Source organism: Furipterus horrens, unplaced genomic scaffold, assembly GCF_987537825.1.
Source record: "Furipterus horrens unplaced genomic scaffold, mFurHor1.1.pri manual_scaffold_15, whole genome shotgun sequence".
Classification (NCBI taxonomy): Eukaryota; Metazoa; Chordata; class Mammalia; order Chiroptera; family Furipteridae; genus Furipterus; species Furipterus horrens.
In genome coordinates, this window is record NW_028327185.1 from 22868914 (window position 1) to 22893495 (window position 24582).

General features: G+C 45.1%; 1 protein-coding gene across 1 annotated transcript in view; it reads left to right on the forward strand.

The window, feature by feature from the left end:
• ACTN2 (actinin alpha 2) overlaps positions 1-15022 on the forward strand; it is a 62502-nt gene extending 47480 nt beyond the window's left edge. Inside the window, exons 14-21 of the mRNA XM_090263399.1 lie at positions 1957-2097; positions 3475-3657; positions 5661-5795; positions 6609-6788; positions 7391-7537; positions 10207-10272; positions 11364-11522; positions 12950-15022. Of these exons, the coding sequence (XP_090119525.1) occupies positions 1957-2097; positions 3475-3657; positions 5661-5795; positions 6609-6788; positions 7391-7537; positions 10207-10272; positions 11364-11522; positions 12950-13108 (1170 nt within the window). The 3' untranslated portion in view covers positions 13109-15022. The remainder of the gene's footprint in view (positions 1-1956; positions 2098-3474; positions 3658-5660; positions 5796-6608; positions 6789-7390; positions 7538-10206; positions 10273-11363; positions 11523-12949) is intronic.
• The last annotated feature ends 9560 nt before the right edge of the window (positions 15023-24582 follow it).

A 24582-nucleotide genomic window follows, 5' to 3' on the forward strand; every position in this document is an offset into this window, starting at 1 on the left:
TAAACCAATTTTGTATCCAGTAGTAATTACAGTAAATTTTCAGAAGTCCTTACATAGGAGTAAATTGAACTGTGACTGAGTCAAGGTCAGGAAGAACTTAACTTGAGATGTGCAGAGGGAAATGGCAACAGATGCTGTCGTAGGAAAAACGATATGAAAAGAGTCGGGAGGAATTGGCTTTACTCAAGTTCAAGACATGGATAAACAGCAGGAAGTGGCTGGCGTTAACTCCAGCAGTCCTCCCTTATCCTCAGGGCTAAGACCAGAACCCCAGTGGAGGCATGACACCTCGGACAGTACCGCACCCGATATGTATGTTTCTTCCTACCCATACGTACCTATGATAAAGCTTAATGTATAACAACACCAATAATAAAATAGAACAATTTTAACAACATAGTCTAATAAAAGTTATGTGAATGTGGTCTCTCTCTCTCTCAAAATACCTGACTGTACTGTGCTCACCATCTGGTGCTGGTGTGAGATGACACAGTGCCTGTGTGATGAGATGAAAGGAGCTGAGTGACGGAGGTCGGGCTACTGCTGGCCTTCTGGAGATTCCTCCAAAGGAGGGTCATTTGCTTCCATTGATCCTGGATCATTGCTCCATGATGGTGCTGATGGTTGGGTGTCAGAGCAGATGGTGTCCATGGTTGAAGAAATTCAGCATTTTCAGACAATGCTTGACCATGGATAGCTGAAACCGTGGAAAGTGGAACCACAGATAAGGGGGAGATGACTCTGTCTCTATCAGACAATGTGAAGGAAAGAAGCAGGTACCAGTTTTCTGAGTCTTCACCCTGACTCTGGGGAAATTTTAAAATACAGGATCTCATGCTTCCTAGATACCAAATGACTGTTACATGTCCACCTAAAGAAAGGAACGTTGAGAGAGGGGAAGGACCAGGCATGTAACAGACACAGCTCATAGATTTAGTACAGAAGGGGAAAATAAATGTAATTATGGCCTTCCTTCCCCACGTCAGTTCTTTGTCTCGCTGCAGGAGACAAATTCAAGTGAGAGACCAACGTGTATAGTGGAAACGAGATAGCAAGTTTCTCTATGAAACACACGAGCACAAAGCTGCAAGCAGACACCTGGCTAGTCCGAATGCCCCACGCACGTAGGAAGGAAATAAAGTTGTTAGTAAGTTTGTTAGGAAGTTAGTGAGTTTGTTCTCTATGAGCCGAGGCTACAAGTGGATACCTAGCTAATCTAAATATGCCAACTATTGGGGTTTCAGAGGTTATATACCTCAGCTGGCTTCCAGGTGCCCCCTCCTTCCCCCTTGGGAACAATGCACAACTACAAAGGCTTTCTTTCTCAGCTAGTAAAGGCTCTTTGTCTTAGTGAAATTGTTACAGAAGCTCCCTTTCCCAGCATAGAATCTCAAGAACTAGCCTCCCTTCCTGTATGATTTCTGTTTGTGACATTCAGGACACTTGGCAGTCTTAGTAAAATTGTTACAGAAGCCCCTTTTCTCAGCACAGTCTCAAGGACTCTCCGTTCCTCCTGTGCTGTTTTGCTTGTGGTACTTGGGACACCCTGCAATCTTATCAAATCAAGCTCAGGATTGCTTAGTCCATTGGTGAGACATGTTCTTCCTTTTGCTTCTAGCCTCCTGTGTGAAGTTCTTTGTTAGATTGTCATGGCAAGGGCTCTGCCTTTATTTCCCCTCTGGCTGCTCGTTCCTAGCTGCTACCTAACAGCTCCCTTTAAGTGCTTCAGATGTTATCAGAACCTTCTTTGATTGAGGAGACTCTTCAGGGACCTGCAGGGCTCAGCCTGATTATTTGAACAGGGGTTGATCTTGTGTGTAAACACATTAATGATGAGAGTGTTGTGATTAACAGAACATCAGGTAATAGTGCTTTGTTCTGGAATGCATATTTACATCTTCAGATAATTTTTTGTTATTTAATCTATGGTTACGCCTGCTTCTGTTTACTCTTCAGAGAACTGAGAAATTGCTCGAGACCATCGACCAGCTTCACCTGGAGTTTGCCAAGCGAGCCGCTCCTTTCAACAACTGGATGGAAGGCGCCATGGAGGACTTGCAGGACATGTTCATCGTGCACAGCATCGAGGAGATCCAGGTGGGCCAGTCCTCACGGCCGGCACGTCACGGGCTGTTTCATTTCTTTACTGAGAGAAATGCGGTTAGAAAGCCCGCGTTGCGCTTGGAGCTTTAGCTTTGAAATGTGCATTCCACTCTTTGCTGTCAAATAACCGAACGAACATCAATCAGGTAATGGTGAATATATCTAAACGGATCTGTTTAAAAAAAAAAAAAAGTGGGATCATTGAGCAAATAGACATAAATGCTGTCAGAGTTATTAATGGAAAGTTATGAGTTTACTGGCTACTGAGTTAACTACAGTGCAAAATGCGTGCACATTATTGTTTATTAAAATCTACGGAGTTTTGCCAGATGACAAAGCATCAGAAGCCACGACCGGCACCTTCTGCATCCCACAACACAAATATTCTTGTTCCTTCTGGACTTAAAAGTTCTAAACAAGATTGCTAGGTGGCCATGTTAGCAGGGAGAATTAATCTCCAATAGCCAGGACCCAATATATTTGAAGACCATTGTACAGTGAATTTGATGTGTAATAGAATAAAAAATAAAATACTTTAAAACTCTTTATTATGTAAAATAGATCATCAGAAAGAATCCAAATGTAAAGGAAATACTGAAGGTTGGGATTTGAACCCACTCCTCCAGTTCTGGCAGGATTTGCACCCGGGTGAAAGAGGCTATGAGGGCTTGTCTCACATGCTCTGTGTCAGAGGTTCGCAGCCTACACTCCTGGTGTTTGGAGTGATGCTTCCAGGAGGTCCATGGAGCCCTGCTCCATGCCCAGGGAGCTGGGCCGTGGCAGCACCTGAAGTGAACATTACTTTGCTCTGCAAGGCGGCCCATGTGGCATCTACGTACAGCTGGACTGAGTGGGCTGCTGTCTCGCAGGTTGGGGTCAAATGGTCGGTTTGGTAGATGAAGGTTTTAAGGGAAAGACGCGGTTTCTGCAGCCTTATTTTTGAAGGAGTAAGGGATATATTTCCCAGTGGTCTTTAGGGGTAAAGGCAGCAAACACTGCTTTTTTTTGTTGTTGGAGTTTAAAGGTAAAACTGTCATTAGAAAGGGCAGCAAAGTTAAGTTCTGCTCCTCAGTAGAGTGTAAGGCCAAAACAATAGCAGGGGATTGAAAATAATGAAAGCAAATGTGATTTTTTTTAAAAAAGAAAACATTTTTTAAAAAGACTTTGTATTTATAGGCATCAGTTAAATAGTCATCATGATATTTTGTGTTCCATTTCAAGGAATTTGACTTTTTGTGCACAAAATAGCTTTTCCAGAATTTCCAGAATTTGTTTCCCTCCAGAGAGTTTTGCAATTATAAAAGCATTTATACATGTGCAGACGGGAACATGGAAGTGAGGTCGATTTTCCCTACTCATGTCTCTGGTTAGAGCTTGATCACCGCCCATGAGCAGTTCAAGGCCACGCTGCCAGAGGCAGACGGTGAGCGGCAGTCCATCATGGCCATCCAGAACGAGGTGGAGAAGGTGATTCAGAGCTACAGCATCAGAGTCAGCTCCAGCAACCCCTACAGCACCGTCACCATGGACGAACTCCGGACCAAGTGGGAAAAGGTGCGTGGCGGAGGGCTGGGCGTGGGCTGGGGCCTTTGTGAAGCCAAGGTTAAGGGCAGTTGTAAAAACCCGGGGTGGGGGTGGGGGGTAGAGTGACTGCCTGATTTTGCATCATTTACCCCAAATTTCACAGACAAAATATGTTAAATTCCTAAATTCCATTCAGCAACTTCTGTGGTTTTTGAGGAAAGGAGAGATGATTTTTTATAAGGAAAATCTTATAAATGTTGGCAGTCTGTAAAGGTTATGATACTGATACCATAAGGGAAACCATTTTTAAATCCCCAGCTCAAAATTTGGTGGCATCATCTTGCCTGTAGTGCTTCATTCAAGAATTTTTAGAATATGGGAAAACATGTCCCAAATGTGTGTGAATTTACAATTCAGAAAAGTTGCTTAGAAAACTATATCTTGGGAACTAAAGTACTTCTCCTAACTTGCTGCGTTTTAAATTATGGGCAGCTGCCCTCAAATTCAGTGATAGCCCTGGCCCATGTGGCTTAGTTTGTTGGAGTGTCGTCCTGATTGGGGTTTGAGTCCCAATCAGGGTACATACTTAGGTTGCGAGTTCAATCCCTGGTCTGGATGTGGGCATGAGCAACCCTGGGTCCAGGTGTTTATGATTCTCGGTCCAAGTGCCAATGCCCCTGGTCCGGACATGTACAGGAGGCAACCAACTGACGCATCTCTCTCACATCAATGTTTCACTGTCTCCCTTCCTCTCTCTAAAAGCAATGGAAAAAAAAATGTCCTCAGATGAGGATTAAAACAAAAATTCAGCGATAATGAAATGGAGATCATTGAGTCTTTTGTCTCATTCTTTAAAAGATTTATTTTCGTGGATAAAATTACAGCACAGTCCTTAAGGAATCAGTCCCAGTGGATGTGAGGTGGCTTTGTAAAAAGATGCATGCAACAATTGTTTAGTTATAAACCATGCAAAAGGGAAAAACCAGGCATGGGAGGGAGGACAGGGGTGAGTTCTCGTATCCTGGAGCTTTACCATCAGCCCTGGTCTTCTGACGGCCAAGGGACAAGGGAACATGTTCAGCTAAGCAGATTCCTTGAAAAGGGGGAAATAGCATTTCTTTGAGCGAGATGAACTTTTCTCCATTCACTAAGTTATAAAGCAAATTGGCCACAAGGATTTCTGTAAAAGGGAAGCTGAATAATGTCTTCAGCAGCAGTTCTGCAGAAGACACAAGAAAGACTTTTGAAGTAACTCTTGATTCAAAGAGAATGGAGGATAGCATTCTAGTACAAATCGCAGGGCAAAGTGGAAGGGAAATGCAGGGGCCAGGTGGGCACAAGGCAAGGCCTTCCTGTGCACCAGCATCATCCAGCACTGAGCCAGGGTCCTTGACTTTGTCTGTCTTGGGCCCTTTTGCAGTCTGGATAAGCCTGTGGATTTTTGTAAATTCAAGTAAATACTTAAAGGTTAAAACAGAAAGAAATTACATTAAAATATAGTAATTAAAATATACTTTAAAGCTGGGATGTAGTAATGCATGTGCTTCTTACTAACACATTAAAGCCAAGATCTAACAACAGGTCTAAGGATGCTGACACAGCCATGTTTTGAGAGGCAGGCGATCACTAATGTTATATGAGAATATCTGTGACTTCTGTTGTGATAAAGGCGCAGTATTGCTAGATCCTTCTGTGGACTCACTGCCCACATTCATAATCCGAGGCAGTGGTAACTTTCAATGAGAGACAGTGAAAATAGATGCCAGTCTTCCCCCATTCAAGTTCACAAATCCTCTGTACTCTGGACCTGGTCCTGTGGGGTGAGAGCTGCAGCTGAGAGGAATGCCAGTGCCCCTAATGCACACCCCTAGGGTAAGCAGGCACTGGGTGGCGTGGGTGGCAGTCAGAGCTAGGGTAGACTCTCCCTCTAGTCCTCTCCTTAACTCCCTTCTTTGGACCATCACTTCATCCTTTGGTCACCCCCACTGGGCCAAAGTTGGTCTCTAACCCCTGTTGACCTTGGGCCCTGACAGGTGAAGCAGCTCGTGCCCATCCGGGATCAGTCCCTGCAGGAGGAGCTGGCCCGCCAGCACGCCAATGAGCGCCTGCGGCGCCAGTTTGCCGCTCAGGCCAACGCCATCGGGCCCTGGATCCAGAACAAGATGGAGGTAGGTCGGTGCCCCCAGAGAGTTTCCACGACTTTGCAGTTGGGCTCTGAGCTGACGCAGCAGTGGTGCCTCCTGTGCTGTGGCTCTGGTGGGCCCCGGGCTCCCGCAGCCGGTGTGTCCCTGGGCATCACGGTGCGTGGTGCACTCAAGGGGATGAGGCGGCCCTTGCTGCCGCCATTCACGGTGTCATTGAAAACGGTGATGGGGCTGTTTCTCAGTTTTAACCTTGGCAGGACCTAGATTGTAAATCATCCAACTCGAGGAGGAAGGACACATGGAGAGTCACAAACACTTGGCACTTTCAGAACTTTAAGTAAGGGAGAGCAATCTTTGAACAACACTGATTTCTGGGTTCATTTTGTCACCAAGAACAGCCAAGAGACATTTAGTGGCCCACTTCCTTTTCTCCCAAGCTCCCTTTCGGTGATGAAGTGTTAACTTTTTCTTGAGAGGAGAGCGTCTGAGACTAAGGGATTCTCTCACCACTGCTGACATGCCATTGCCGTGACCTGTGCGGCAGCTGCCGGTGCGGCTGCTACCCAGACCCTGTGGCCAGGGAGCCTCCTGCTCTGCACTGACACTGGAGTGACCTGTTTCTTACCCCTCTGGCTTTGATTTTCTTGATCCTAGTGGATTTTCCCCTCATTTTCTAGATGAACCAGAACTAGAGCTAGTTTTGTTCTGTGGCAGTTTCCTGTTTCCCACTTCATCAGAGAAAGTCAGATGACATTGGTTGCTGCCAGCGCAGCATCTGGGGCAGCGTGGGCGTGCTGATGCCCCCTCACCTCTGTCTCTCCCTGTGCTTTGCATCAGGAGATTGCCCGGAGCTCCATCCAGATCACAGGGTCCCTGGAGGACCAGATGAATCAGCTGAAGCAGTACGAGCACAACATCATCAACTACAAGAACAACGTCGACAAGCTCGAGGGAGACCACCAGCTCATCCAGGAGGCCCTGGTCTTCGACAACAGGCACACGAACTACACCATGGAGGTACAGTCACCACACGCGCCTGTACACTGTTCCTGGTTGTGACTGTCTGACTGCGGGTGTTTTCTCCCACACCTGTCTCATTTGTCCCTGTTAAGTTCCATAGGTGTGGAAGGTAGGGCTCTTTAGGCCTTTCCGTTCATCACCACTTGTGAAAAGGCTTGTGAACTACAACAAGCGCTACGTAATTGTACTATCAGCGACATCATCACAGCAGGAGCTCATTGCATGGCTTCAGAGAGAGGACCCGAAATTGCATGTCTACCAGTTTGACCCAGTTTGCTCTCCCTGGGAACCAGTGGGTATAATCAAGGGCCCCTCCTGCTACTTTGGGAATGGAAAGATAGTTCTAGTGACAAAGAGACTGCACATTGTATATTTGTTTACAAAGTGTCAGTTGTCACTGTTAGAGCCCTAGCTTTGCTTCTGAGTATTTCCTGCTGCAGAATCTTGTAAAAAGTGGACAAGTGGAGTAAAACAGTGTGGGAAGGTCTGTAGTAAGCCCTTCTTATCTCCCTGTGGGCCGACTCTCCTGCTAGGAAGAGGAGGAGACAAGATGGATGTGCTGGAAGCCCCTGTTGCTGATCGTTCCTTTTTCCTCGTAGCACATTCGTGTCGGATGGGAGCTGCTGCTGACGACCATTGCCAGAACCATCAATGAGGTGGAGACACAGATCCTGACCAGGGATGCCAAGGGCATCACCCAGGAGCAGATGAATGAGTTCAGAGCCTCCTTCAACCACTTTGACCGGGTACCGCCCCCTTCGTTCTTTGACAGGCAATACTGGGACATTCAAATACGTTTAAGATCATATCCATGTTATTAGTTTAAGTCTTGATGCCCCAGGAAGGTTGCAGGGACACCACAGGAGAATGGCCACTGCAGTGAAGTATGCTAAGCTCTGATGTGGCCCAGATGAGAGACATCTGGGATTGTGCACTGTTGTATGCAGGTGACATAGTAAATGTCTTTGTACTTGGCAGCAAAGCTGGATTTGTTCTAAGTGAGTGTGTACCCTTAACAAAATGTGGTCGTTGGATTTAGGTCACTTAATACAAACCTCTGAGGTAGTTTTCCTAAGTAGCTATTTAGGTAAATTACATGATAGAAATATAACCCATTCTTGTGACACGTAAAACTTAATTTTCTTTTTTAATTAACAAAATCAGCTCTTGAAATGTTTGTTTTTTTAAAAAGTTATTATTTATTTATTTGTTTATTTATTTTTAGAGAGAGGGGAAAGGAGAAAGGGAGAGAAACACCACTGTGTGGTTGCCTCTCACTCGTGCCCCCAACTGGGGACCTGACATGCAACCTAGTCACGTGACCTAACTGGGAATCGAACCAGCGACACTTGGCTCGCAGGCCGATGCTCAATCCACTGAGCCACACAGCAGCCAGGGCTCTTGAAATGTTTTAAGGAAAATGCACCAACAAAATGGTGTTCATTTTCATAGTAAAGGCTTATAAAAAATTAAGTGTATTTTGATTTCAATACTGAGTATAACCAATTATTTATAAGAAAATTCCAGTTTGCTTATCATAAAGGCCACATTCCATTTGTTAAATATCCCTAGAAAGGATATGCCATTACTTTATTTGGGACCCTGTTTATGGTTTACAAATACCAGTAAATGGTTCTTAAGATGCCTGTGGATTGGGCCAACCAGATGCAGGCCCATTAGAAATCCCAGACAGTAGACTTCTGATCCGGGAACTGAGGCCTATTACGTGTGACCATGAGATGGAAGCTGGCCTGGTTTCAGCCTCTTTGTGTGGAAATGTGCTCTAGCACTACCTGACTTAATTCATTGACATGCAGGTGTCCGTGGAGGGAGATGATTGATCCTTGTTCCTGCACAGACCCTTCTGGGCTTGTGGGACAACTCTCACTCATTTGGGCCATGCCACAGAAAAAAACACATCTTTATCTGAATCCAAGATAATGAGGCTGTGTGCAAAGGAGGCTGATGCAGAACCTTCCAAGTCTGAACATTTGTTTGAATTAAATGTTAAGGATTATGTGTCTTGGAGGGAAATAGAGTTTGCTGGAAGTCATGGAGGGAGGTGTCAGGGACATGATCCACTTCACTTCTCATTAAAAACAAAAGATGGAAACAGCAGATGCCTGAGCATGAGGCCTGCGGGCATGTTACTAGAGTGGTAGAGAGTAGTAGGTATGGTGGGTATAAAGGAGTTGACTTCAGAAAAACGTGCCTGGCAGCCTTGGGTAAGAGGGGGCTGCAGGGATGGGGGAGGGGAGAAGAAGTGAGCAGAGGGTCAGATGGGAGGGAAGACGAACTTCTCGACTGAGGGATAGGTGTGCTAGGAATGAAGAGAAGAGAACACGCAGGTCACTTAACAGAGAAATTTGACAATCGAACAACAGGGAGCTGAGGAAAAGGGAAAGATTAAAAGTGACCTGAAAATTCTGAGCCTCCAGAGCACAAGAAAAGGGGTGCTACGGAACTGCAGGTGCCCTGGGCAGTGAGGCATCCTGTCTGGACTTCAGGCTGAAACCTAATGGTCATCTCTGGCGAGTGAAGGTCTAGAGAGTAAGAAGCGAGAAGGCCCAGATCCCAGGGAATGAACCCTGTTGCAAGGAGGCAGAAGAGCCGGAGAAGGACCCCGAGGGAGGGAGGCAGTGGGCAGTGCGGAGCATCCACAGTGGGAAGCACCACTGCCGAGAGGGCGGAAGGGGAGACTGAGGGCTGATCACGGGGTGTGAGCACAGACATTCACAGGAAAAACAGCCTCTGATATGAGCTTTGAGACTGAAAATACTGGCGTGGCCAGTAGTAGAAGTGTTTTCTTATCTCTAGTCTTATGTTGGTACTTGCTCCTTAGCTGTCCTCTCAAAGCCCTCAGCCAGGTCTTCAGTGCAGCCTGCACGCCACATCATGCCTGGGGCTTGGGTGGACACCCATTTCACAAGAGTCTGGGCCACCAAGTATCCTGCCTAGCCCTCACTCTACAGGGAGGGCCGCTGTCCACTGGCCTCGCTGCGAGCTGCTCCGTGTAGGCCTTCCCAAGATTGGTGCTAAGGCCAAGTTTGCAGCATGGAGGAGCCACTCCATCCTGGCCCAGGGCCTGAGAGTTGTTGTGGGGTATGCTCTGTCATCAGTGGGTGGCAGCAGTCAGCTCCTGACTAGGTCATTTTCCATGGCACTGGGTAATTCCTTCCATTGCTTTCTTGAATATGCAGTCTTTTCTGTCCGTTGTCCACCTCCCTTCTCCCTTTTTAAGAAATCATTTTGTAACATCTCTGTGTTGGCTCCGGTCTTCCTGTAAGTCAGTGGAGACCTTCACAGCCTCTTGGCAAAGCCCCAGATGTCCCGTTTCACTGGATTTTGCCCCCTGGGTCAAGTCGAGTTGCTCATTTGCCTCTAAGTCTCAGCTTCTGTTTATATTTGTTGGCAGAGGAAGAACGGCCTTATGGACCACGAGGATTTCAGAGCCTGCTTGATTTCCATGGGCTATGATCTGGTAAGGCAGAAGTGGAAATTTCACTGAGGTTTGATATTTTATTGAACTTGGATTTGTAGTATAGGAGGTGGCTGCCTTAAAGGACAGTAGTAGCACATGTGGGATCGGTCCATTGTCATTGAATAGGATAATGTTTTTGAAAGTTGACTGCTACTATATAAAGTAATTTCACAGAACTAGAACATATATTTTTATTCAGCAATTGGTCATATTTTTTTAAATTGATTTTAGAGAAAGAGAAGGGAGTGAGGTAGGGAGGGAGAGAGAAAGAGAAACATTGATTTGTTGTTCCACTTAACTGATGTATTCATTGGTTGTTTCTTGTATGTGCTCTGACTGGGCATTGAACCTGCAACCTGGCATATCAGGACAATGCCCTAACCAACTGAGCTATCTGGCCAGGGCAGTCAGATATTTTTTAGTGAAGGAAGAGAACATAAGCTTTCCTGATGATTTTTAATAGTTTTATTGAGACATAATTCACATACTATACAATTCACCCATTTAAAGTGCACACTTCTGTGGCTTATAGTATCCTGATGATTCTTAAGTGCTTTTTCCTCTAATATTTTAGAAGGTTAAAAGGTTTCTACTGAAACCTTTAAGAAATCATTAAGAAAGTCTTACATTTCCCTGGGGCTGCGATACTGCTGCTCACCTCACGTCTGTTACCCACTGCTGTGTGTTTTCAATGTGAGCTGCCTCTCAGACATTTGTAATAAAAGTCACGAGAGCCATCTTCTGAACTGTCTTCTATTTAGCATGTTACTCTTCTCTCAGTTGTGTAAAAAGGGCCCAGCTCTCTCCCTGAATTCCTCTTCTTATGTTCAGGCCTGAAGGACTGTGGGTCCCAGGGCAGAAGGAATTCTGACATTCAGGATCTTCTGGCTTGAAGCCATAGCAACTGTTACAGTCATTGGATGGAGTAACATAGGTCACCCTGGGAATTGTTCCACAGATTGCAGGGCACGCAGGGATACTTAAGGGTTCACACACAAAGCAGCTGGCAGGCAGTAGGGAAGAGCCACAGAAGGACTCTGTTCATTGCTGCGTGCCCTTGAAGTAAATGTTTCTTTGCAACCTTTCCACAGGGTGAGGCTGAATTTGCCCGCATCATGACCCTGGTGGATCCCAACGGACAGGGCACCGTCACCTTCCAGTCCTTCATCGACTTCATGACCAGGGAGACGGCGGACACTGACACGGCGGAGCAGGTCATCGCCTCCTTCCGCATCCTGGCATCCGACAAGGTCTGTACGGACAGGTTTTCTCTGCGTTTGCAGGGGCCCACTTCATTATCCTGATAAGCACAGAAACAGCATTGCAAGTAAAACCCACTTGACACTAGTGCGTGTTGTACCACAATCGCACTGAGCTCAGGAAGCAGCGGGGAACCAGTTCTGGTTTGCGTGGACCAGAAAAACACATACAGCCTCCCAAAATCTGAGCTTGGGCCTCACGGTGAGTTTATGGAAGGAACCAAGAGCGTGTATATTTTATAGTTTTTTTGTGTGTGTTTTATTGGTTCCACCCTACTTTGCATTCTGAGTTGGTAGATAAGACTCCGGAGAAACCACACAATTCAGATGTGATGCAACTGGGACCTCCTTTTAAGGATCAGTGACCCTAATGTGCCCACACACTGGAGCTGTCCAGTGGTTAAAGAGATTGGCAGGCTTTTCATTACATGTAGTCTAGAAATTAAGTAGGAGTTTAATTGCCAGTCCAGACTTTTTGAATCTCATCCTTCAAACAAAAAAACATCTCAGTAGCTATACTTTCACTTTGGAATATGATACGCTCTTTTACCCAGTGTTTTAGGTGAGAAGAAAAGCAAGGCAGGTAATAAAACATATCAGCAGGGCCATATTATTCCCTTACGCCATCAGAGAAGATAAAGTATCATAAAAACACTAACGTTAATTTTAAAATGAATCCTTTATCATGGGGAGCAGGTGGAAGGGGAGAGCCCATCTGCCCTAGAAGGTAATAAGCCATGGCTCATTGAAGCCCCCAAAACCCTTTTATAAATTACAGTATGCTACTTGCCTTTCATTTATTTTGACTCTTACCATCCAGTCTGTTTTACCAGAATCATCCTATTTCCTGTTGCACATGTGACATTAAAAAAAAAAAACTTTTTAAATTTTATTTACTTATTTACTTTTAGAGAGAGGGAAATAGAGGGAGAGAAACAGCAATATGCAAGATTTTCATATGTTGTCTCTGGCACGCCCCCAACCGGGGACCTGGCCTGCAATCCAGGGACGTGCCCTGACAGGGAATCGAACCTGCGATCTTCCAGTTTGCAGGCTGGTGCTCAATACACTGAGCCACACCAACCAGGGCAAAAGACTCCATTTTTGAATGCCTGTTTGATTTTATTTTAGAGAGAGGTGTTCTCCAGTTGCAGCCTGTTTCTCGTGTTTAGTAAGCTGAGCAGGAAAAGGGCTCCTTTTCCTAAAGCACGAGTCACACATGTCCACCACCTCTATGTTCTGCAGTGTGAGCCGGCCGCTCCGCCGCGGGTGCCGGGTGCCGGCCAGGGAGTGCGCCACCCACCCGGCGGCCCCTGGGCGGGGAAGCTGCTGGGCTGCCTGCCTGCACCGGCCGCGCGTGGCAGCAGCAGCACGTTGCGCGCGCCCCCGCGGCTCACTGGCAACCCCATCTCTTGCAGCCCTACATCCTGGCGGAGGAGTTGCGGCGCGAGCTGCCCCCGGACCAGGCGCAGTACTGCCTGAGCCGCATGCCGGCCTACAAGGGCCCGGGCGCGGTGCCCGGTGCGCTGGACTACGCCGCCTTCTCCTCGGCGCTCTACGGCGAGAGTGACCTGTGAGCCTACGCTGCCCACTTGGCCCCGCCCCTCCTGCCCCGGCCCCGCCCCGCCGCCCCGGCCCCGCCCCACGCCGTGGAAGACTGACAAGCCCTGTTAAGCGAAGGGAAAGGTTTTACAGCTCAGTCCTGGCCCGCGATGTGACACGGCTGAAATTCAGTTTCTACGGCTTAGGACGTAGTGTGCTTCATACATAGGTTTCTTTATTTCGGAATTGTTAGCTAAATGCCATGAAATATCAACGTTTTTTGTTTCTTTGATAAAACAAAGCAAATTACTTGAGTAGTATAAAATTAGGAGGATCTAGGGACAGCAGAAAGTACAAAATGGGAAATTCCAAAATACCCAGAATTTAACACCAGGAGAAAAAAATTGGTAGATGCTTGATATCTTAAAAAATATTCTTGTATCTAACATGCTTATGCGATTATCACTAGGAAAATATACTTGGGGTATTAGTGTTTTACTTCTTTGCTTATCCAAAGATCAGCAATATTTAAGTATGAATGGTACTATTGTCTTGTTAGCTGAATTTAATATTGTGACACGGAGCTGCCAGGGAATAGAACCAGAATCCAAAATATCTTTAGTACTTAACAATTTTTAGAGATTATAGTCAAGTCTTCATTGTTTAGAACAATGCAGCACAGTTAGTGGAGTCCGATGCCTTATTTATCCTCCAAAGTAGAGACCTCAGAAAACACAGAAGTCAGTCTGATTGCCAGAGAGGAAGATGGAATCACTAGGTAAAATGAGCTTTTTAGAATTAAGTATTGATTTCAGGTTTCTGTGCTTTTCCTACAGCTTGTTAGTACAGGTTCTCAAGCAATGACTGTAGATAAGTGCTCTGTTTTGAAATAAACAGGTACCTGTAGTAATAGTTCATAACAGGAGATGCATCAGAGAGCAGCACCCTTATCACTCACCAGGCCAAACTCCTTATGTCTTTGGTCTTCTTACCTGGTCAGGAGAAGGAGTTAGTAGGGAAGGACTTATTCTTAGCAGCAGTAGAGATGAGTTCTTGAGTGGCAGAACCTTTACATATTTTAGGCAAATTCACTTTGTGTAGCAGGAATGACTAGATGTTTTTGCCAGCACTCAGCGTGTGGTCACTGCTGTGTTTATACGCTGATCCTATGAGCGCTGAGTCTGGCTATGTCTACACCTGAAGCCTGTTAAGGAGCATGTCACACATGCTCAGCATCCTCTGATCTCTTCAATGTTTGTTCGTTCTAAAGCTTGAGCTGCCATGTGCTGTGGCTCCCCTCTCTGTTTTTCTGTCTTGCTGACAGCTTTTAGAGAATAAAGCAGGAATTCTGTTTATATCTGAGTCCTTAATGATCAGGAAATGGATTATAAACAAACAAACAAAAAACAGTTGCAAGCAGCAATTCAAGTGTTACTAGAATAGCAGCAATGTGCCTGTTACAGTCTGTTTTCTCAGATTTTTATGGATTTCCACCAACAGCTGGAAATGTGATAGTTTCCATTCATAACTGTCTGGTAACTTCATACTTTTACTACATTGGCCCATTTAGAACTTTCAACCTTTATAAATTTCATTTAATTTGCCTCGTTTTATTAAGTAGTTGGTAGTTAGAAAATTCCTGAGATACCCGGGTCCTTATGTTTAATGCCACTTTGGGTGATGTTTAGAGGAACTCTGACTCCTTGTTTTATTTCAAGCAGGTGCTATATTCCAGCCATAAACATTAAGGAAAAACTGGGAAGTCGTTCTGCCATTGAGGCTTCTAGGGGGACTTGTGGTGTTCTAGGATGGATACAAATAGCTCATCTACCTAAAATTTTAATTTCTTTACAATATTCAGGCAAGAGAATAGATCAGAACTATCTGCTAATAAATGAAGAAAGGAGATAAACTCTGAAAAACACTTAATAAACATGTTTGTACTCTCATTTTAGAAGTTATTTTTATTTCTGAAGCTGAATTATCAATTAAACTTAATTTGTAAAAGAAAAAGAATTCATGCTTATTTTTTCAGAGAATAACCAGTTTCTTTGGTTAACCACAAACTTCCTCACTTAAAATTTCCATCATGTTTGAAAACTCATTTGGGTTGGTATTGGCCTTCCTTAAAGAATTAGAGACTGGCTTGTTGGGTAAGAGGTGAAATGGGGATGAAGAGTCAAGGTTAACTGAGTTGGAGGTGAGTAAGGAATGGGCTAGGAAAGAATGGATTAGGAAGGACTTTTTAACCTTGGAGATCAGACCATAATGCCCAGGAGTTATTTTTAAAATGTGTGCATACAGCCGAACCCAAATTTTAGGTTGTGAAGGTCTGAGTTAAGACCTAGACATTTGTGTTTTTTTTAAAGCTCCATGGAGGAGTCTGGTAACCCTCAGATGAAAACCACTGGCTAAGAGGTAAAGAGAAGGGTCATTAGTAATCAAAAGTGTAACAGAATTGGAGACATTTTCTCTGGACAGGCTAGTAGGACATGAATGGCCAAGCAAACGCTGGTGCCATCTAGTAGGTCACACAGAAATGCCTGGAAGTGACTTGGTCTGAGATGAGCACATGTGGCTTGGTCATCTTTCCTGCCATGTCCTGATTCCTGTGTGCTCATGAAAAAAGAAGCTGGGCATAGCTCTCTGCAGCCTTAAAGTGAAAGGAAACAAATCTAAGACAGCAAGTCAGAAACTTGTGTTTTAGGAAGTTGCTCACTGTTACCAACCTGACAGATTCACCCCGTCTCCCTAGGTTGCCTGACAAGGGGGCGCTGAGTGCGCCCAGCTGCTGGCGAGCTTTCTCATGGGCCCAGCAGCCTGCACAGTGACTGCGCTGTCCGTCTGAGGCACTTGGTGTTTCATGTGAGAGCGGCGGAGGAGGCAGGGTGTTTTTCCCTTTTGGATTCATGAATTAATGACTTCATACTTAACTGACAGTCGTCATCCTTCTTAAGGTGGGAGCTGGAGATGTTGAGACTTATGGGTGAGAAGCCCTCACCGAGGACCCCCAGAGCCTGGCAGGCTCCCCTCTTGTCCCCTCAGCAGGGCAGGCTTCCTGGATGGCAGAAGAAATGCGTGGGGGTCCTCTGAGATGCACCGCAAGTCCTTGTGCATGGCTGGGGCTCCCCAGAAGCCAAAGTGGCAGATGTGCAGAAAAACATACGATGTGTTTTTACAAGGCCAGCTACCAGAGGTGGAGAGAGCTTCTCTACATAAATACAGGGGCAAAAGGAGGTTAACAGTGGTTGGTATGGAAAAAGACATGCAGGTTATGATTATTACAATAACTTTATTAACTCAAAAGAACGTCACAACGGCACAGTGCCCTTAGGTGCAACTTCATAAATGCTCGAATTGCTGGCCTTTGTTATTTACACAAATAAATAACACGATAGTAAATACTAATACAAGAATAAACTTCTGCCTGTTCACAACTGTACACCACTCTTGCCCACCCCTGTAGTAGTTGTGGAGGGAAAAGAGAGACCTATGAATATGCAGTATGAACAATAAAATGGTATTACAATCAGCATTTAATTGTATTATTTTGAAATGAGCTGAGTGACCAATGGTGAGAGCCAGAGCTGCCAGAGCCACCTTCACTGTGGGCTGTGTCCTTCCTGCGGGCCCCTTTGAGTGCTCACAGCCTTCACACCGCCCTGGAATTCACAGGGCCCCTCTCTGCAGCATTGCCAGGAACATTGCCTTCCCAGACTGGGTTTTCCCAGCATGCTCCACACCTGCAGAGCAGATGTACATCAGCTTCACCAAGGAGGCTTTTAAAAATTCCTGATGCTGGGATCCCACCCCAGACCACTCCAATTAGTCTTTGGTAGTGGTGGAGGTGAGGGCACTGTCCCCTATATTAGTCCTCCTCCAAATCAGTCTAAGGGGTTTGGGAGGGCAGACTGAGAACCACTGCTCCAGGCAATGGAAACACTGCCTTTGGGCCTCTGTTCTCTGCTATGTGACTGGCTAATGGGAGATGCAGACAAATATGAGGAAATCAACGCCTTTATGTCAGTGAGTGACAGCAGGAAACCTGCCTTCTCTGTGGCCACTGCACCCACGGGCTTCTTATACCTAGCCTTCCCTGAGCAGTGCTATTTCCAGTCAGTTCTGATGTTTCAGATGTTGGGAGGTCGCCCTTCTCCGAGTCTGTTTCTCCATTGTGAGGCCTTCCCGCTCTTCCCAGACTTCATCTCTGCTTTGCAGCTGGTTCCTGCTCCTGCCTGAAGTGCCCCCGACACTGCCCAGGGCTGCCGTTTGGCTGGTGAGCCTCCCCCGCTAGGCTGAGGTCACCCACAGCAGACACTGTCTCATCCTTGCATCCTTGATTACAGGACCCGCACTCAGCAGGTAGTAAACACTGAAAGACAGTGGTGCATGCTTGTGGGAGTTTAAATATTATTGAGTAGCACCCACAGGAATGAGAAAAGGTGGGAATCATCAGGCCAGTGCTGGCTAGAGAGAGGAAGGAAGGAATTCAAACTGATGCGTGGCTCAGGGCTGTGGTCTCTCAGCAGGAGTGCCTGTGCATGTGAAGATATCCAAGTGCTTCATAGAAATGGATGCTTTTAATGCATTTCTAGATCTTCAACTTCCATATGTGCTTCCTCCTATTATCACAGGGTCTCTCCTCTGTCACTTTGCTTGTATAAGCATCCTTCTCTCACTTTTCAAAAGAAAAGCCCTGTCTTCATCCATCCTAAATCTTACAAAAGGGGGCATTGATCTAGGGTATAAAAGTCTCCAAACAAAGGGCACCAAACAAAGAGGCAATCTGAAATATTACTTATCTTGGAGAATGCTTAATCATGGCACCATACTGCCACCCTAAACTTTCTGTCTTTCCTGTCTTAGCCATTGTTCTGCTAAAGGTGAGCTGGGGCATGTTGACCCTGGTTGGGACATTCTGAAATCAGACATGTGGATTATAAAATATTGGGGTGACAGTGAAGCCAGGTCTCATTTCCTGTCCTTCTTTTCCATTCTTTGATTATTGTCAAAGAACGAACTGCCCATGAGGGAGGCGCAGATGGAGAATCAGAGCATCAACACTATGAACCGTTGAATGGCTTTTTGTCATGAATCGAAACAAATCGCATCATGTATTACACAATTCCCTTCAACCACTCTCATGAGTAAAGCTGATGAGAAGACCACCACCAAACAGCCAAAGCAGCCCAGGCCGGAGAAGGAATGCTTTCTGAGCCTGTAACAAGAGGGTCTAGCCAGACCGCTGGGAAACCCTGATCCCGCAGGAGAGGCTGCGCTCCCTGGAGTGGGGGAGGGAACCCTGAGGCCTGAGAGAGGGGCAAGGGTCGCGGGAAACCCCAAGGTGATGGCTGGAAGCCACAACTGGGGCGTGCCATATCCCCGTGTGAGAGTAAACAAACTGCGTGACACCCCACTAGACAGAGACACTGTGCCCCTGTGTGTCTAGAAAACCCTGCCTTCTTCCATATCGTGGTGGTGGGAGGAGGGGCACCTTGTGAGCCGATGTGTGTGGTGGATGTTAGCCTGAATTAATTGGCTAACAAGTTAGGCTCTCCTATGGAGCGTAGGATTTAGGGGCAACAGATTTAAAATGGAGCGCCCGTGGAAGCTTGCTCTCTTTCCTCCCTGTCACTAGCCTGCGCTGGGGTCAGGGGACAAGTGGCCCTGGTCCGGCAGGTCCTGGAGACCCGGTGGCCGGGCTACAGGCCCCTCCCTGCGCGAGAAGCAGTGGCAGTGTTGGCGGCTTGCACTGCGCAGCTCTGCCCTGTCTGGCCAGGCGCATGGACGCACTGGGCAGCCAGTGGCCGGGGAGACTGGGGGTGCGAGTGCTGAGCCTGCGGGCAGTGGCCGAGGAAAGGGCAGCACGCTGCCAGAAGGACGCTGGCATGCAGACTCCAAGGGACACCCGGAGCCGAACTGCCACCCACCGAGAACCGGCTAAGCCACCTGTATTTTCCAAAGGATGGCATTTATATATATATATATTTTAAGGCTTTTTTTCCTTACCTTTAGAAAGGGAGGAAGGGAGGGAAAGGGAGAGAAAAGATCATCCTCTTGCACAGCCCCCACCTGGGGGACCTGACCCACATCCCAGGCCTGTGCCCTGACGGGAATCAAACCAGCCACCTTTTGGTTTGCAGCTGGGCGCTCAATCCACTGGGCCACACCAGCCAGGGTGCTAAAGTTTGGTATTTTAAACGGGAGAAGGGATTCCAGGTGCATCCTTGAACTGAGTTGGCAACAGGTGAGGGATTATCTGCCTTTGGGTGTTTTAAAGGGAATGGACTTTGAGGCAGAAATCTGATATTCTTTCAAAATTGTATACCCTTTAAATAAAAGACTCCGTTTCCTTTCTCACCAAACCTCTGCCACTGGAGTTTATGGGTGCCGGACAGCAGAACCCCATTTGGCTGTACCATAACAAGACAACCCCATTTTTCAAGTTTCACTAGATAAAATGTGCTAATTTTTTACACTTCTTTTAGATTTGGTGCAAATTATACAAGAAGGTATTTAAAACATACTTATCCAGGCACCTAAACCATTCCAGTCACAATATTGAACTTATTGTATTTTATAAAATATTTAGTATGTTCTATTTCATGTTAGTAAAAAATAAAATTTATTCATGATAACTAAAGCATTTTTAGCAATCTATACTCTTTTGTTGAATACTTTGAAAAAGTTTGATTAATATGTCTAACAAAATTAACAAAATTGTTAACTTTATACATTTTTATTTAATTACTTCCAAACACCAGAGTTTAATACACATATGCACACACAGTTACTAAAGGAGTACCATTCCTCTGGCATCCCCCTCGTTTCATGAATAACTTTAAATTGTAAGCTACACATTGCACTGCATAATTCGTGAAGGCCAGGGCGTCTGAGTAACAAGTGAAACTCCAAGGGAGCACATGTGCTCAGTTATTTCGGGGGAAAGGCTCTTTCATCAGCTGCTCCAAGAGAGGATCAGCTGAGTGATCACCTGCAGGAATGCTGGTTCCAGTTTCCCAGGTGCGAGGCCCAGCTGTTAGAAGTGTGACCTCAGGCAAGTTGTTTAACTTCTTTTGTGTCTTTTTCTTCCCCATCAGTCACACGAAGCAGTGGGAGTGGAGTAGGAATAAAGAAATCTCTAACTTGATGTGATCAATCACTTGTAAAAAACTATTGCACTCTGACCAGTCAACATTTTTTTAAAATCCTCACCTGAGGATATGCGTGTTGACTTGAGAGAGGGAGGAAGGGGGAGAGAGGGGAAGGGAGAGCAGAGGGGGCAGGGGAGAGAGAGTCATCAGTGTGAGAGAGAAACATCCATCAGTTACCCCCTCCCCACCTACACCCCTGGGGATTGAACCCACAACCAAGGTATGTTCTCTGACTGGGGATCAAACCCGCAACTTTTGGTGTACAGGATGATGCTTTAAGCAACTGAGCTACCCAGCCAGGGTGACCAGCCAACTTTTTAACTTCAGTTTTTCATCAGTAAAACAAAGATAACAACAGCACTGGGCTTGTAGAGATCTTCCTCCATGGCCCTAAGCTTTATTATAACATTTTGATTATCCTTTGTGAGAAACGCTCACAATAAAAACCAGGACACAGGACTTCAGCAGTAACCAAGGCAGTTGTTTATTCACAGATCTGCAGCTCTGGGCAGAGCCAAAAAGCCAAATCAAGGTGCTGCCCAAAAGTTGGAGCTGGCTGTTTTTATCCTAACGCGAGTAAAGCCCTCCTGCCCCTCGCTTCCCCTTTCCCCCTCCTTCTCCTTCTCCGTTTTTCCATGCTGGATACTCCAGAGTTACAATCTAACCCAATTAACTAAATTAACTGAGGGTGAAAATTAGCTCAGGGTGATCTGGTTATAAGTCTGTCTCCAGCTCTTTGAAATTTCTCTTTCTTGTTCGCTGGGCTGTCTAGCTACATTTTCCCACTTCCGGAGTTTGGTGATGACTATCCTCCCCGCCCTCCACTTTGTGCTGAGCTGCAGAATGCCCCTTTTCTGATTTGTAAATATGCTAATACTGTTAACTCTGGTTCAGAGACCCTCTAATTACATTTGCCCTTTGCTGCTAATTATTTTCTGCTGGTTTGGGAGTCACCAGTGTCCTTGCCCCTTACATTTTTTGTGCTGCCCTCTATGCTGCAGGACCTGGGTCCGCCTGCCTCTTTATTTTAGCTCCAGTGATGGGCACATCACAGTGTCAATAAACATTTGTTAAATAAATAAATACCCCAGCAGTTTATAGGATTTCAACAGCTGATCTTTAATTGCCAGTATTCTAAGAACTTTATCCTTTAATGACTTTGAATTATGTCCCAAATACTGTAGAAATTCCAGGTTTCTACTTGATTATTTCATTGATCCTTCCCTTCCAGACAAGGCAAGAAAACAGTACTGGCTAGTTCACTTAATTCTCTTAAATCATCTTTATTTTAAAACTTTCCCTTTAAAGGAAAACAAAAGCAAAATACTAACTTAATTTTGTGGGGAGGAACAAACTTTCTTCTACCCTCGAGGTTCTTTTGGCTGGTCAAATAATCAAACAGATCTGAGACAGAGGGCTGGTCAAATAATCAAACAGATCTGAGACAGAGGGCTGGTCAAATAATCAAACAGATCTGAGACAGATTAGCAAGAGAAAATGACCAAATTTAATACATATGTATGCGAACTGCGTATACATGAAAGAGTCAGAGACCCCACATGCATGAGAGGCTCAGAGACAGAAAGGGAACATGGGCATATAAGACATTCTGAGCCAGGGAGGAGGGACGGTATTTTGAGGCTTCAAAGGGTCATTTCAGGATGATAAGAAGAACAGATGTTTAGTAAACAGAAGTTTGTCTGGCCATATATGTGGGTCAAAAAGAAAACCCACATACCACAGAAGCACATCTTGGGGTGACTAGCTCTAAGCCCCCAGTTTCAATTGCTAAACAGAAACAATAAATATAAGCATTGAACATTAATCAATTTCTTTTTGTAGAAACAAATTTGTTCTCAGTGAACTATTTTCAGTTTAAAAGTTATTTCTGATTTGCTTTCATGTGTATGATATAAACTTGCAGGATTCAAAGACAAGACTTTAAAAGTATTTGTCAGATCACTCCCTCTTCTTATACCTCACTTATTAAACTAAGATAGATTAGCAGTTAGCACTTAGCAAGTTTAGCCCTCAGTTCACCATCTGAAGCTGATTAAGTACCATATTCCTGTTTATTAAGCAAAAATTTTTGCTGTATGCTCAGGCAAAGCAAAAAAACGAACAAATGAGGAAAAAAAAAAAAAAACAACATAAACACCAGAAGCAACATCCTCCACATTTTGTTTACATTTTCTAAAAAAGTTTAAAAATAATCCTTGCAATTAAATCCACAAGTATTCTGTCTTCTGAATACTGATATTTTTAGTATTTGGAATTAAGTGTTTATTTAACCCATATGTGTTAGGCTGTTGGGGTCCCCACTCCACTGCTCTCAGGCTGTATGAGCCCTGGAATACTTTCTTCTTGCTTAATTTATGCCTCTGAAATAGGGACAAATATGTGAATCTTGTTTTATAAAATGAAGATTAAATAAGAGATTGTAATAAGACATTAAGAGTTCAGTATGTGATACCTGGTATTATTATGTAATTAGATAAACCCATTTTGCATTTCATTTCAGTCAAGCGATGTCTATATTCAGGTGCCAGTGTAATTAACCAGGTAAAAGATGGATGATCTTTTGATAATCAAGAATGCTTTTGTGTCCTGGCTGTTGCTCTGGTGGCTGGAGTGTTTCCTTGATAGGCCAAGATTATGGGTTTGATCCCCAGTCAAGGCATATACAAGAATCAGCCAGTGACTGCATAAATAAGTGAAACAATAATTCAGTGTTTTTTCCTTTTTCCTGCTCAAATCAGTTAAAAAAAAGAATGCCTTTAGAGTTAATGGAACAGGTGGCACAAATTGAGCCACCTGATCCTTCCAGGTGTCATGTCCTGCAGAGAGAGACAGTAATTCTCTCAGTGCAGAAAGAGAAGCAAGGCCTCTGGGGCTACTGGTGACAAAATAACTGCAAAGTTCCTGTACATTTTTTTTTACTACCTAGCACTTGGTGTCAGATCTATATCCCACAGATTCAATAAACTCATCTCAGTACAATTCATGTGGGAAATCACAATGTGACTTTGGGTGGGTGGGTCTAAATCCTGAGATTATGAGAGGATTTTAGAAAAGGAGATGATGGGCTCACTTTTGTGGCAAAATCAGGGGTATTCTGGGGAAAGCCAGTGGTCACCCGACAGGCCCCAGAAGTAGCAATACCTTGTTCCACAACTGGCTCAGCTAATATTCTTAGGGCCCTGACTAGCAGGATACAAAAGCAACTTAATGGGTTTAACACACTTAACCAATCCCACAGAATAATGTGTAAACCTGAAATGACAATTTACTACTGCCCTACGATGAGAGTAGGATAGTGAAGACAAATCCTCTGGGAAAGAAGCTGGAAATGACCAAGCCATTGATTGAAGTCTTATTGCTTCACAACGGATTTGTGTGGGATGAACTGAATGAGGGCGAGGGTGAAGGTGTGGGTGGGGAGTGGGCTAGCAAAATGAGACAGTAGGCCTCTCCTACTGACAGAGAGAAAGGAGTCTCTGTCTGAGTTTCCCCACCCCATCTACAGATGCATTTGTATTATTTCCTAGGGCTGCTATAACAAGGTGCCACAAAATGGGTGTCCTAAAACAACAAAAATTCATTGTCTCACAGTTGGAAACTAGAAGCCCAAAATCAAGGTGTCAGCAGGGCCATGTTCCCTCTGAAACCCACAGGGGAGAATCCTTCCTAGTCTCTTCTAGCTTCTGATGTTTGCTGGTAATCCATGTGTTCCTTGGTTTGTGGGTGCATCACACCAATCTCTGCCTTTGCTGTGTGTCTCTACTTTTCTTATAAGGATACCAGTCACATTGGACTAAAGGTTCACTCTACTCCTGTGGGACCTCGTCCTCACTAATTACCTCTACACTAATCTCATTTCCAATTAAGTTTACACTGGAAGTACTGGGGGTTAGGACTTCAACCTATCTTTTTTGAGGGACACAATTTCACCCATAACAGTATTTTTGGGACTCAAATATTTAAGTACTAGGTAGGAATCCACTGCCCCTTTAGGTACTGTGTGTTTTTTTAATCTTGTTACCCTTTTATGACTAAGAAAATACTGGATTTGGCCCAGTTTTAGCCAAGAAAGTAAACTTCTGATGACTTGCTCAAAACAGAGACTGATTCACAATTCGTGGAATTTCTGTGAGGATAGAGGATAGTAAATGACTAGCTGCCTGAAAGACTGTTTTTCAAGAGACAAATCAACAAACTTTGTGAGATTGGTGAGGCTTTAGAAACTAGCCCTTAAAACCTTAGCATCTTCAGGTATGAAGGGGCATCCCATCCCTCCTACACAGTTGTTTCATTTTCTCTTCCACTTACTCTGCCCCATGCCCTCCAGGTATTAC